A 13,588-nucleotide genomic window follows, 5' to 3' on the forward strand; every position below is an offset into this window, starting at 1 on the left:
TGATGCTAATATCCTTCCTCAGTGGGGTGTGTTTTGTGTGTGTGTTTCAGAATCCTTTTCCACAACATTATTTACATATATGGCTTACAGAAGCAATATAGCATGATCATGGTTGAGAAATGGCATCCAGAATCAGTCTTCTTGGGTTTAAAATCTCAGCTCTACTATGTCTTTAGCTGTGTGATCTTGGGTAAATTATGGAACTTCATTGAAACTCAGTATCCTCATCTGTAAAATGAGCATGATAAGATCTTCCTCAGAATGATGATTTGAGGATTAAATGAGATAATCCACGGGAAGCACTTAGCACAGGGCCTGGCACAAAGTACTTAAAAATAATCGCCTAAAATAAAACTTGCCTTTTCAGGTACCATACTGGTCTGTAAAGTAATAGTGTCTGTGTTTGTAGGGTTTTGCTTCTGCTCAAGGAGCGTATCCGTGTGTGAAAGCAGTTAGACAGTTGGGATATTTGCATATAAAACCTCAACAGACATATTTAAAATACTTTAGTTCTCAAGTTATATTCCCTGCTGTTCAGATGAAGAAATAAAGAATTTCTCCCAAGGAAGGGCTTCCTCAGAGAGTAATTAGAGAATGAATTATAGACTGTAGTTGGCCCTCCATAGCCACAAGTTCCACATTCATGGATTCAACCAACTGTGGATCAAAAATATTCAGGAACAAAAAATAATAAAAAATAACAATGCAACTACAAAAATACAAATTAAAAAGTATAACAACTATTTACATAGCATTTATATTGTATTGGGTATTATAAGTAATGAAGAGATGATTCAAAGTATACAGGAGGATGTGTGTAGGTTATATGGAAATACCATGCTGTTTTATGTCAGGGACTTGAATATCTGTAGATTTTGGTATTGGAGGGGGTGGAATTCCTGGAACCAGTCCCCTGCGGATACCGAGGGATGACTGTTATAACCTTTGAAATGGTTTAATCTGTGAAAAGTAGAATAAAATAGAATCAATATTTTTTCTGTTCTGTTTCATGATACATGTTGGATATTTTAACTTAGAGAGCAAAACATTTAGAAAACAATGACTCCTGCTACTTCCTTACACAACGTATGATCAGTTTAAAGAATTCACTGTTCCAGAGCATAATTAAGTTATATAACTACATTTTTACATCACTTAGTAAATTTTATGACCGTTAATACCAATTAGTTGCTTTGCCAGAATCTTAAATAAGGGATAATTAATACCGGGAATAAAACAATGACCCAGGCTGGGTGCAGTAGCTCACACCTATAATCCTAACTCTGGGAGGCAAGGGGGTTGGGGGCAGATCACTTTAGATCAGGAGTTCGAGACCAGCCTGAGCAAGAGCGAGACCCTGTCTCTACAAAAACAGAAAAATTAGCTAGGTGTGGTGGCCCTGTAGTTGGTGGACCTGTAGTTCCAGCTACTCAGGAGGCTGAGGTAGGAGGATTGCTTGAGCCCAGGAGTTTGAGGTTGCTGTGAGCTATGATGACACCACTGCACTCTAGCCGGAGCTTGCTTTTTTTTTTGAGATAAAGACCCAAAGCTTTAGACAATCAGTAATGGGGGAGTGAATTTATAATTGGTTACAAATCTCTCTTTCCAATATGGTCGTTTAGTGATTGGGGCTTGATTTTTATGGGGTGGAGATCTTGAGAATACTGGAAGAACTATAGGCCCTCCAGATATTTGTATTTGTTACTACTTGTAGCATTTATTTTTTGAATTCTCTTTCTGATTTTTTTTTTTCATCTTAAGAAATTTATTCTGGGAAATGTTAAATGCCTTGATATGGTTTATTCACTCATGAAGATAATAGTACAATTCAGGAACCTTTATCTAAAAGTTACCTAGTCTTTCTTTTTGCATCCCAAAGTACGTAACGTAATTCCAATTCTGAAGTAGAATTAAGGGTGAGTATTATTAGTGGATTGCTGATATATTTTATCACATTCTTAGTTTATTGCTTATAAATGTCAGTTTTTAACTACTCCATTATTTAAACAAACTAAGACTGAAACAAGTAGGAAATTATGCCTATCATACTGATTACAGCTGGCGACATTCTGTTGCAGACATTGTGGGGGCAATGATATGCTTTTGTGAATAAATTGAATTTAAAACACAAGTTCTTCAGAGTTATTTTTCATGTATTTTTCTTCTTTGTCTATACCTATATTATATATAGCATCTCAGGGTGATGGTAGAACAAATAATAAAGCTTGGTGTATCATCTACCTCTATTAAATACCCATGAAGATATTTAAAAACACAAACAGAAATCCGTGTAACAGTTCTGTAAATTAAGAAACTAAATAACGAAGATTGTTGGCAAAGTTCAAGGAAAATTTATTTCATTAGCAGTAATGGATTGAAAGCCATAGTCTTGAATGCCATGCTATTTGTTTTACTTTGTCAACACAAATCAAGTAAAATATCCAAAGGGAGTAGGAAAAGACTTGGAACCATGCCCACCGGGGCTGAAAAGCAGACAGCCATCTCTCTGAGGTCACTATCATCTGACTCCTCTGAGGCTGGACTTCTCATCCCCCACTAGCCTGCATTAGCATCTGTATTGACAGATCTTTTCAGAGACTAAAACACCCCAAAATACAGTAAGGCAAGAAGTAAAGAAGGGGAATTTTTGGTGCTGGTATTGAAAAAATAAATTGGAAAGATTGGATAAATATTGAATTAAAAAAATAAAAAAGAAGTAAAGAAAAGATCAGAAGAGGCAAGTATTAATAGCATCCTAGGATTCAGAGTGCCCCCATCCCCACCCAGGACAAGCCTGGTGAAGGTAGAGGGGTAGGAGCAGGCTGTGCTACGAGGTAAACAGCCAATGGCAGGTGTTCCTCCAGCTTATTTAGAGAACCCTGCCCAGGCAATTCAGCCTCAGAACAGCCAATCCCAACGACACATGTACTAGCAATCCAGGTTTTGAAATGGGGCTCGGGCTTTATCAATCAGTATTTGAAGTTAAGGTGGCTGAAAAATGCAACTACCCTTTTTGCTGCCAAATGCCACTCCTGGTGGATCTCTTTCCATCTTAGTAAGGATGAGTTTAAAAGGAGGGGCAGGAGGAGGATGCTATGAAAAGACATGAGAAGATAAAGAAAATGTTGCTCTGAAGATTTAGAAGCAACACATAGTTCCAAAAATGATTTTTGAAACAAGCAGATGAAGTTAAGACATCCGCTTAGCTCCTGAAAGACAGCCAGCAGTATATGACCTCTACAAGAGAAAAAACAAGCTGAAACAAGGCAAAAAATGCAAAAGTTGGCTGAGATAAGGAAAGAAGATAAAGAAACCTAAAATGGAGAAAGTAAAGAACAGAATTGATGTAGCAATTTTGAATAATGCACCCATTAAATGTTCATATATTCAATATTTATTGAACACCTACTATGTCCCTGCTCTTCTAGGTGCCGATGATACAGTAGTGAACAAAACACATTAAGCAATTATGAAAAAGCCAACCTAAAAGTTGCAAGGTTTGTAGTGGAAAATACTAGACAAATGGGACTAGAACCAACATTTAAGTTTGCTAGAAGAAAACTTTCCTAATTTCATTTATTTCCAGGTAATATTAATTCATAAAGTATATACACACACTCCTCTAAATATATTCTGATAGTTTTAAATTTTTATTTCAAAGAAAAGTCCTAACAGTATCTAGGCAGATAAAAGAAGTTATCTACGTTGTAACAAAAACCAAATTGGCTTCCAACTTATGACAACACTGCATACCAGAGACCATGATCAGATCATTGCTCCTCATTTGGAGCCTCATGTGATGATGTTATCCTTCCTTCCTTTTAAGATCAATACACAAAAGTCAATTGCATTTATTCTATACACTAGCAATGAAAAACTGAAAACTAAAATTTAAAAATGCCATTTACAGTAGCTCCAAAAAGGTGAAATAAGTTTAATTGACACACGGTGTATCAACCCTGCACATACATCTAATGATATACATGCAGGATTGTATCCTGAAAATGAAAAAACTAGAATTCCTATACATTGCTGGTGAGAATGAAAAATGGCACAAGCACTCTGGAAAACAGTTTTGCAAGGTTTTTTTTTTTTTTTTTACTTCAAAATATTAAGGGGGTACAAATGTTTTTGTTACATGGATAGCTTTTGTAATGCTTAAGTTAGGGCTGTTAGTGTGCCCATCACCCAAATAGTGTTCATTGTACCTGTTAGGTAGGTTTTTACCCCTTCCCTCCTTTCTCCTCCCCCTTCTTGATTTCCAATGACTTTTACTTCTCTCTGTGCCCATCGATTAGTTCCAAATTATTAGAGGGTACATTTGGTGTTTGTTTTTCCATTCTTGAGATACTTGACTTAGAATAACGGTCTCCAGCTTCATCCACATTGCTGCAAAAGAGATTAATTCATTTCTTTTTATGGCTGAATAGTACTCCATGGTATGTATATATACACCACATTTTGTTAATGCACTCATGCACTTAGGTCGATTCCACATCTTTGTGATTGTGAGTTGTGCTACAATAAACATTCCAGTACAGGTGTCTTTTTGATAAAACGACTTCCTTTCCTTTGGATAGATACCCAGTAGTGGGATCGCTGGATTGAATGGTAGGTCTGCTTTTAGTTCTTTGAGGAATTTCCATACCGTTTTCCATAGAGGCTGTACCAGTTTGCAGTCCCACCAACAGTGTGTAAGTTTTTCTTTTTCTCTGCTCCATGCCAGCATCTATTGTTTTTGGACTTTTTAATAAAAGCCATTCTAACTGGGATAAGGTGATATCTTGTTGTGGTTTTAATTTGCATTTCCCTGATGATTAGTGACGTTGAGCATTTTTTCATATCTTTGTTGGCCCTTAGTCTATCTTCTTTTGAAAGCTTCTGTTCATCTCTTTTGCCCACTTTTTAATGGGATTGTTTTTTTCTTACTGGTTTGTTTTGAGTTCTTCATAGATTCTGGATATTAGCCCTCCATCAGATGTATAGTTTGCTAATATTTTCTCCCATTCTGTAGGTCGTCTATTTGCTCTGTTGATTATTTCCTTCGCTGTGCAGAAGTTATTTAATTTAATCAAGTCCCATTTGTTTATTTTTGTTGTTGCTATAATTGCCTTTGGGGGTCTTAGACATAAATTCTTTGCCTGGGCCAGTGTCTAGAATAGAGTTTATCCTACATTTTCTTCTAGAATTTTTATGGTTTCATGCCTTACATTTAAGTCTTTTATCCATTGTTTTTTATCCATCTTGAATTAATTTTTGTAAGTGGTGATCTCTCTCCACTGGGGTCCTGTTTTGTTTTTCTGCATGTGGCTATCCAATTTTCCCAGCACCATTTATTGAATAGGGCTTCTTTTCCCCAGTATATGTTGCTGTCTGCTTTGTTGAAGATCAGTTGGTTGTAGGTTATAATTTCTTATGTTAGAAAATGTCTCTTCTTTTAACACTCTTAATTTTCTTCTTGGAAAAGTATCTTATTATATGGATTTTATTATTATATAACAAGATACTTTACTCCTATCTGCTTTAAAGTTGCTTTCATAAGCATGCAGATCTACAGTGTCTGTGATGTAAATGGCACTGTCTAGGGCTTTGCAGTGCACATAAACTTACAGGGACCCTGAAGAATGTAAAGTTACCTTCTCCAAGATTCTGTGCCTGTCAAGTTGATATGCATGGATGAAGATGTTCAAACATGCCAAGTCTTGGAAAATAAGGGTACTTCCTCAGAAAAACATTCAGAGGTTCACTCTGGCTAAGCAAAACATTAAAGCAAGTAAATCACTCAAATATGTGAAAAACATAGGAGAAAAGGACAGGTGGTAAACAGTGAAGCCAATTGAATATGTAAAGAAACATATATGAAATATAATAGCTCATGTGTGTATAATTACAAATTAAATTTAACAGCCAAAACCTATTCTCAAAAATAAATGTATTTAACAAAATGATATATGAAGAATCAGGGTCTAATCACCTCACCTCAGATTAATTTAAAACAGTTTAAGGTCGCAATAATTTAAACTTGTTCTAACATAAGAACAAATCAGTAGAGCCTACGCTAGACTAGAGTTGACTAGAAAGCTCTGAAAGCAAATCTAGACTGTGTATGTAAGGATGCTAAGATATAACAAAGAACTATAAATCCATTATAAAGGGTATTAGGAAAATTGATTCAGTATTTAAAAATTATATTAAATCTAGGTTCCCTTGCCATGTCATGTACTAGAATAAATTACAGATGCAGAAAGATTTATGGAAAGAAATTAAATCATTAAAATATCAAGACACATAATTGCAGGTGAATATTAACCATGCTCAGGCTAAGTAAGTACTTTGAGCACAAAAGTAGTGGACATAATTACAAAGGCCTATATCAGTAAAGTCAGCTATGTAATAATTACTTATATTCAGCAACAACAACAAAACCCTAAATAGTTCAATGATCACAACAACCTGGGGAAAATATTTGTAACAAAATTTAGCAATAAGTTCTCATCCATGAATCACTAAGAAAAATATTAACCCTAGTAGACCTGATTTCACTTACCAGTTGATAGAAGAAAACTTCTCTGATCTCATTGAATTTCAGAGATTTTTTTATAACTATATTTCATTTTGGCAACAGTTGTATAGTGGGTATTTTCATACACTACTGAAGGGAACTGTGAAATGATATATTTTTGGATGTCAGTTTGGCAGTACATATCGGGAGCCTTTAACATTCATACCCTTTGAACTACTTATATCACATAACAGAATTTATGGAAATAAAGATGCAGATGTCGAAGTGTGTACATTGATAGACTGGTTCAATAACCATCCATTAAAAATAGTGGCTTTAAATGGAGTTCTACTGCACCACAAAAAACAATGGTGATCTAGCACCTCTTGTATTATCCTGGATAGAGCTGGAGCCCGTTCTACCAAGTGGAGTATCACAAGAATGGAAAAACAAGCACCACATGTACTTACCATCAAATTGGCATTACTGATCAACACTTATGTGCACATATAGTAGTAACATTCATTGGGTGTCAGGCAGGTGGGAGGGGGGAGGAGGGGATGGCTGTATTCACACCTAATGGGTGCAGCGCGCACTGTCTGGGGGATGGACACGCTTGAAGCTCTGACTCGGGGGGGTGGGGGTTGGGGGAGGGCAAAGGCAACATATGTAACCTAAACATTTGTACCCCTGTAATATGCTGAAATAAAAAAATAAAAATAAAAATAGTGGTTTTAAAAATTAATGACAGGTCAAAATGTTGCTTATATAATATCGAGTGAAATAAAAGGAATGTACAACAAGACTTATTACTATCACAATTTGAGAAAAATTTGCTGGAAGAAAATATACCAAAATGTTAGGGTTATATGAATATCTTTTGATGTCTTCTTTGTACTCTTCTTATATCCTTTTTATTCTTTTTATATTTTCTGTAATGAGTTTCTATTATTTTTATAAGCAGTTTGAATACAAGTGAAATGTTAAATTCTTTCCAGCATCTTCTACTCTTAATTGCATGTGTTTTCCACTGAACACGAATTGGTTTTATGTAGAAAACTTCATCTGTTTGGCTTCATTCTTTAAGTAAATACATAAATCATATATGGGGGGACTGAGTGTTGAGGAAAGGGGATTTCCATGGTATTGTTGAAAGGATAAATTAAAAAAAAATTTTTTATTTTATTTGACCCCTTTAGCCACCTGTTTTATACAGTAAATTTAATTTATGAGATGCCAGGAAAAAAAAAACTAATGTATTTCTTTAAGATGGTGTGAGTGTGCTAGTTATAAATTTAAATTTGTATCATATCAGTGGACAGTTTGGAACTGATCTCTTATAAAATCAGTCCAACAAAGTTCAGACACTTAGGATGCAATAAAAGAAATGTACGTGGGGCTTTTTCAGTTAGAGTGGAATATAGGATGGAATATTGCCTGGAGCAATGCTCATTTGAAATGTGAATGGTTTTACTCTAGTCCTAGAAGCCCCATCATGCTACGACGCCTTTCTTTGTGCTGTGGAGCAAAGCAAGAGGAGGTTCCTGATAGGGTTTGTTCTTTCAGTTATGCTGTAGATAGGTTGCTTGCTAGAGCCATTTGAAAAGGAGTAAGTTAAGACCATGATATCAGTGTATTGTGAGAGGGTAGCATATGTAAAAGAATCACCCTTATACTACCTGGGCTAATATTCTAGCTGATAATGTCCCATATCACTTGAAATTGGCAGTTGTTCTTTCTCAATAATAAAGTAGTTATAACATCAGAAGGTACCTGGAAGACTGAGTTTCTTTAAGTCAGAAGATCCACTGATACACAAATGAGTTGTATCCTAAAAGCTGTTTGTACCCTACAATTCCATCTATTCCTCCATTAAAAACAAAAATGTAATACCCTTAAGTATCCTTTTCTTCAGTAGTTTATGGCACTTTCAAATAAATTCTTTTTCTTATAATACAGATATGAAAGCTGATATTTTCTTTTATCAATGGGTAGATGAGAAACAGAGTTTTGATGTACAGACATAGGACTCAGAATTTGTCTTTTAGCATAACGATTAAAATGGTCTTTTTCTTTTCTCCCTCCCACTCCCTCCCTTTCTTCCTTCCCCTTGTTTTTGAAAAGGACTTAGAAGAAAAGCTTATATTTTTAATAAGTTAATGATTTGTACCCTGTTGGTTATTGCCTGGTATTGTGTCCAATTTTAAAGGCTTTGTTTTGATGCAGGGACAATGTTTTATTAAAAGATTTGATCACAAAAAAACAGATTTGATCAGGAAGTATACCCACTTAGAGTAAAAAAGAGCAGGCTTGAGTCATTCAGGAGGCTTTCATCTGACATGTTGGCTTTAAAGAATCTATATTAATTATTTTACCAAAAGCTTTTTTATTCCTTTTATAGACCATAATTAGACATAAATTGTTTAGTTTAGTGGTACTTAGTTCTTAGCATTTCCATTTCCTTTCCAACCTTTATTTTCTTTTCCCCCCAACCAAAAATAATTAAAAAAAAAAGATTTTCATATTTTAATTTAAAGCAGGATTCTGCCCCCAAATTACTTTTGTTCAGAAGATATAAGTAAGGGTGGGGGGAAGGTGGTGATGAAATATTTATCTCACTTTGGGTTTGCAATGACCACCAGTAGGGAAAAGCCGGTGAAAACTAGATATGTTTGTTAGGAAGAGGTAATCGAAGGGAGGTGACTTGGAAGAGCATTCTGCTACCAGCAATGATTAAGTATTGTAGAGGCCCTTTCTTGGTCTATGAAGCCCAATTAAAATGTGTCTCTCGGTTTCAGAGGGCAGTACAGATGACAATCTATGCCACTCATCCTGGCACTTTTGAGTAGCCTCAAGACATTGACACTTCTGATTTATGATTCATACATATTCTATTACCATCTCTGTTCTTTGCACCCCACCCTTTCCCCCTTCTCCTTTTCCTTTCTTGACAATATCTGCAGGGTGGTAAGAAAGAGAATTTCGGAACCAAGAAATGAGGGGTGTGGGGCGGAGGAGGATCTATTTTTTTTTTTTTATTCTTTGGGTTCTTGCTACGCTGTCCCAGAATATACCCCCAGGCAATTGGGATCCCCAGTCAGAAAAACACTGGAGAATGATTTTCCTTCTGCCTCTTTTCCTTTGCAGGAAACACATGAAATTGTGGCGATCAAGAAATTCAAGGACAGTGAAGGTATATATATATATATATACTTTTTTTTCCTTCTGTATTAAGTTTTTGTAAATAGAGTATGGAAGAGGTGGGATCTAGATGGTTAGACCCTGTCTGTTCCAGAAATTCTAAAGTCACAGTCTCAGAAAGTGAATATAATTTATTGCTTATCATGCTTTGCTCTGAAACATTTAGTTCGTTCTATGTGACTCTTCAAATCTCACTATATTAGAAAATTCATCATGTATTTTAAGGTACAATCAGCATTGGAAATCTTGCTCCAAAGGCTGGATAGAAAGCAATGTTATCTACACTGTTTCTATATTAAAATGAAAAAACTTATTTGAGGTAAATACTTCTGTGGGTTCACATTGGTAGCGAGTGCTATGTGAAAGGTTTCGGTATTGGTTACTGTGATCTCCGGTTCTTAGAGTTAGAAATACAAGGATAAGTGGTAGACAGTATCGAGGGAGTGATTTTATATTTAGAATGACTCACTGAGGGCTTTTTAAGAAGAAGTACCATACTTGGAGGCCTTCGTCACACATCCAGGACATTTCAAACAGAATATTAAAAGTACCCTATGCAGTCAAAAAAGTTTCAAATAAAGCATTTCAGTAGTTCGTTAGTCTTTAAATCTAGACTGTGGGCTATCCAAAAATAGCCAAATAGAGAAACTGATCACAAAAATATGGATGGCCTTTAAGGAGCTCTAGGCAGCATTTTTTTCAAATTTTTTTGGACAGAGACCCACAGTACAAATATATTTTATATCTTAACCCAGTGTCCACACATGTATTGTACTGCATAGCAAAGATGTCACAAACTATTATATGAATGTGAGAGGTTCTCCACTTTCTGTTCTCTCCTCTTCATATAAATTTGTAGAAATGCCTGTTGTGGCATCAAATAAATTTATTTCACCACTAATGAGTCACAGCCTGCCATTTGAAAAACAGTGATATAGGGGTAAGAGGTGGCAGCATAGCATCAACCTTGAGATCTAATCAGAAGTATGAAAATAATAGTCATAGCTTACATTCATCAGCACACATTTACTAAGTAGTGTAAGACCCAGCTTCTATATTTATGAATAGTTCATCACCCTCACCTCAAAGACTTAGCAAACATTAAATAACAAAAAGGGCTTGCTGACAAAAAAAGTCCCAGGATAGATTCAGTATATTTGATGTAATCCTCTGATGTGCTGGTTATGTGGAACACATGCATATCAGCTGGGAACTTCAGCAGCCATTGTGTGGGCAGCCTGAAAGGGAAGGCAAAAGAGAAATGCTTTTTGCTTGTTCTGGAGGGGGGAAAACATGCTTCAAATGGTGTACTTGTGCTCTAATAGGAAGCAGTAGCCCCAGGCCAACCCACTGTGAGACCATGGGAAATGAGCTCTTTGAGCAGTTGACTTTGGGCTAACGACAGGTGGTTGAGAGACAAATGGTGATCTCCTAAAAAGAGTGGTTGCAACAGATGATCAAAGCATAACCTTTGCATGCTGGCTGTGCATTCATCTTGCAGGACACATTGGCAAGCATCAGTTACCACCAAAAATAATAATTGTCATCAGAAATTTTTAAAAGGAGTACAATCTAGGCCATGTATGCCGTTGCTTTTTTTTTCTTTTTTAAAAAAACTAAATACCATATTCTTCACAATCTCTATCTTGTGCATACCAATTCTTAGCTTCAATTATATGATATGTTTTTACTTATGATACCTCCAAAGTGGCAAGCAATAGTGTATTCTTTGAAATTTCATTGAACTCTGAGCCAGGTAATATAAGAACTGTGGAGATAACTTAGGTGTGGATACTTTCAAGAAGATTATGACCTATTAGTAGAATTAAGACCTGTAAATAAATAATGATAAAACAGTAGAAACAATCAGTGCCTGAATGGAGACATGGAATTTGGATAATTTTGATGCAAGAGAGATTGTTTCTAGCTGTGGCATCTGGGAGTGCATGAAGAGCCCTAGATGTGAAAAACATTTGATCTGCCCTGATTTCGTTGAGCTGACAAAACATTAATCTGCTCTGCCCTCATCTCTGCCAAATCATCATCATTCACCATCCCTCACAGATATGTAGCCTTATCACCTACCCTACCTTGTCAGTGTACACCTACATGTATGTCTAGAGGGACACTTCCAAAACATCTCTCTGATAGACTCTGAAGGCATATCCAATTATTCATAAACTTTTTAGTTTCAATCCTATTATAGGCCTACTTTCCTACTGTTTACAGTTCTCCCTGAGTGATCTAGTACTTTCTTTTCTGCCTTTACCCTTTTCTTCCTGCCAGAGTAGTGTCTTACTTAATGGAAAGAAAGGGTACATGTGTGGTGAGCAACTCTTTTGGAGTGTGAAGTGTACATAGTTTCTTACAGGTGAGGAGGTCCATTTAATTCTCAGTTGGTTTATTATCTTCATTTTCAGCCAATTATAATAAAGTGTTATGATAATATTACCTTTATTGTCATGTAGTTCTCATTAATCCTTGATATTAGTTACTCCCCAATTTATGATGGGGCTACATCCTGATAAGCCCATCATATGTTGAAAATAGTATTAAGTTGAAAATGTATTTAATGTACCTAACCTGCTGAACATCATAGCTTAGCCTGGTGTACATTAAACATGCTCCAAACACTTACATTAGCCTACAGTTGGGCAAAATTGTCTAATACAAAACCTGTTTTATAGTTAAGTTTTGAAAATCTTATGTAATGTATTGAATATTGTACTGAAATTAAAAAAACAGAATGGTCATATGGGTACTTGAAGTATGGTTTCTATAGAACATGTATAGTTTTCACACCATTGTAAAGTTGAAAAATTGTAAGTTGAACCATTGTAAGTCGGGGACCATCTATATTCTCTCACTGATGATATTTTGTGAAAGTATATATTATGGTAGCTTTAAAAGATTATGCTAATGTTCTACTTTCTTGTTAAATTTATATGTATCCACAAATTTGTATAAAACGTTTTTGAAGCTATTAATATATTTTATGGTGGGCACTGTTCAGTTCAAGAGGTCCTTATTATCACAGGATAACAGATCTCTATTAAAATGGGAACCAAAATTTCATCGTAAATGAAAGGTTATATTGGGACTTTAAGTTGGTAAAATGAAACTACAATTATGAAAATATGTTCATAGTTAATATAAGTTCTAATAGCGTCTAATGTGCTATTAGAAGAAAGAATCAAGTGCTATCTTTTTGGGAGGAGGAGCAATTTTTACAGCAAAATTGTAGACTAGGCTAATGAATAACTCACATGATAAAAAGAGGGTCATTAAAACATATACAAAAGGCTTTATCAGCTTTCTCTACATATTTTTATATTCCTGTCCTTCTGGATTCATCTTTTTCAGGATTTTATTCTCCAGTTGTTAGTTGATATGATCAGATCATTTATCAGTATCTTTGCCTATGATTCTCCCTGAAAGACTTTGACACCCTGAGTTGGGATAAGGACTCCTATTAAAAGGGAGGAATGTTTGAGTGACAAACTTTTGCCTGAGATCACTTCATTAGTTAATTTTTTCTTGTTTAGATGACTTTTGCTTCTTGATACTTCATAATTTTGGAGTCTTAGATAATGAATTCTTAATAATACCCTAAATGACAGTATTATAAGTTTGTCTATTAATGTAAATTCCCTCTGAGAAACTTTATTCAGTACCTGAGCAACTAGAAGTCTCCACTGAATTAGTTCTGCCCATTATTTGGATTTTCTGAGAAGGAAAAAAATGACCACAGACCATAAAGATACTAAAGATTATTTAGTTAAAAGGCACTTTTCAGACTATGTGTAATTATAAATTTAGCCTAATTCTCCTACCCTTCCTATAACTTTCATCTTATACAAAGAGATTTGATGTTCAGACAGTGAT

General features: G+C 35.3%; 1 protein-coding gene across 1 annotated transcript in view; it reads left to right on the forward strand.

Annotated features, from left to right (window-relative positions):
• Positions 1-7,997: 7,997 nt before the first annotated feature.
• The window catches only part of CDKL5 (cyclin-dependent kinase-like 5), a 64,862-nt gene continuing 59,271 nt past the window's right edge, over positions 7,998-13,588 (forward strand). The window contains exons 1-2 of the mRNA XM_012651675.1: positions 7,998-8,054; positions 9,650-9,695. Of these exons, the coding sequence (XP_012507129.1) occupies positions 7,998-8,054; positions 9,650-9,695 (103 nt within the window). The remainder of the gene's footprint in view (positions 8,055-9,649; positions 9,696-13,588) is intronic.

This window comes from Propithecus coquereli, unplaced genomic scaffold (assembly GCF_000956105.1).
Source record: "Propithecus coquereli isolate 6110/MARCELLA unplaced genomic scaffold, Pcoq_1.0 Scaffold362, whole genome shotgun sequence".
Lineage (NCBI taxonomy): Eukaryota > Metazoa > Chordata > Mammalia > Primates > Indriidae > Propithecus > Propithecus coquereli.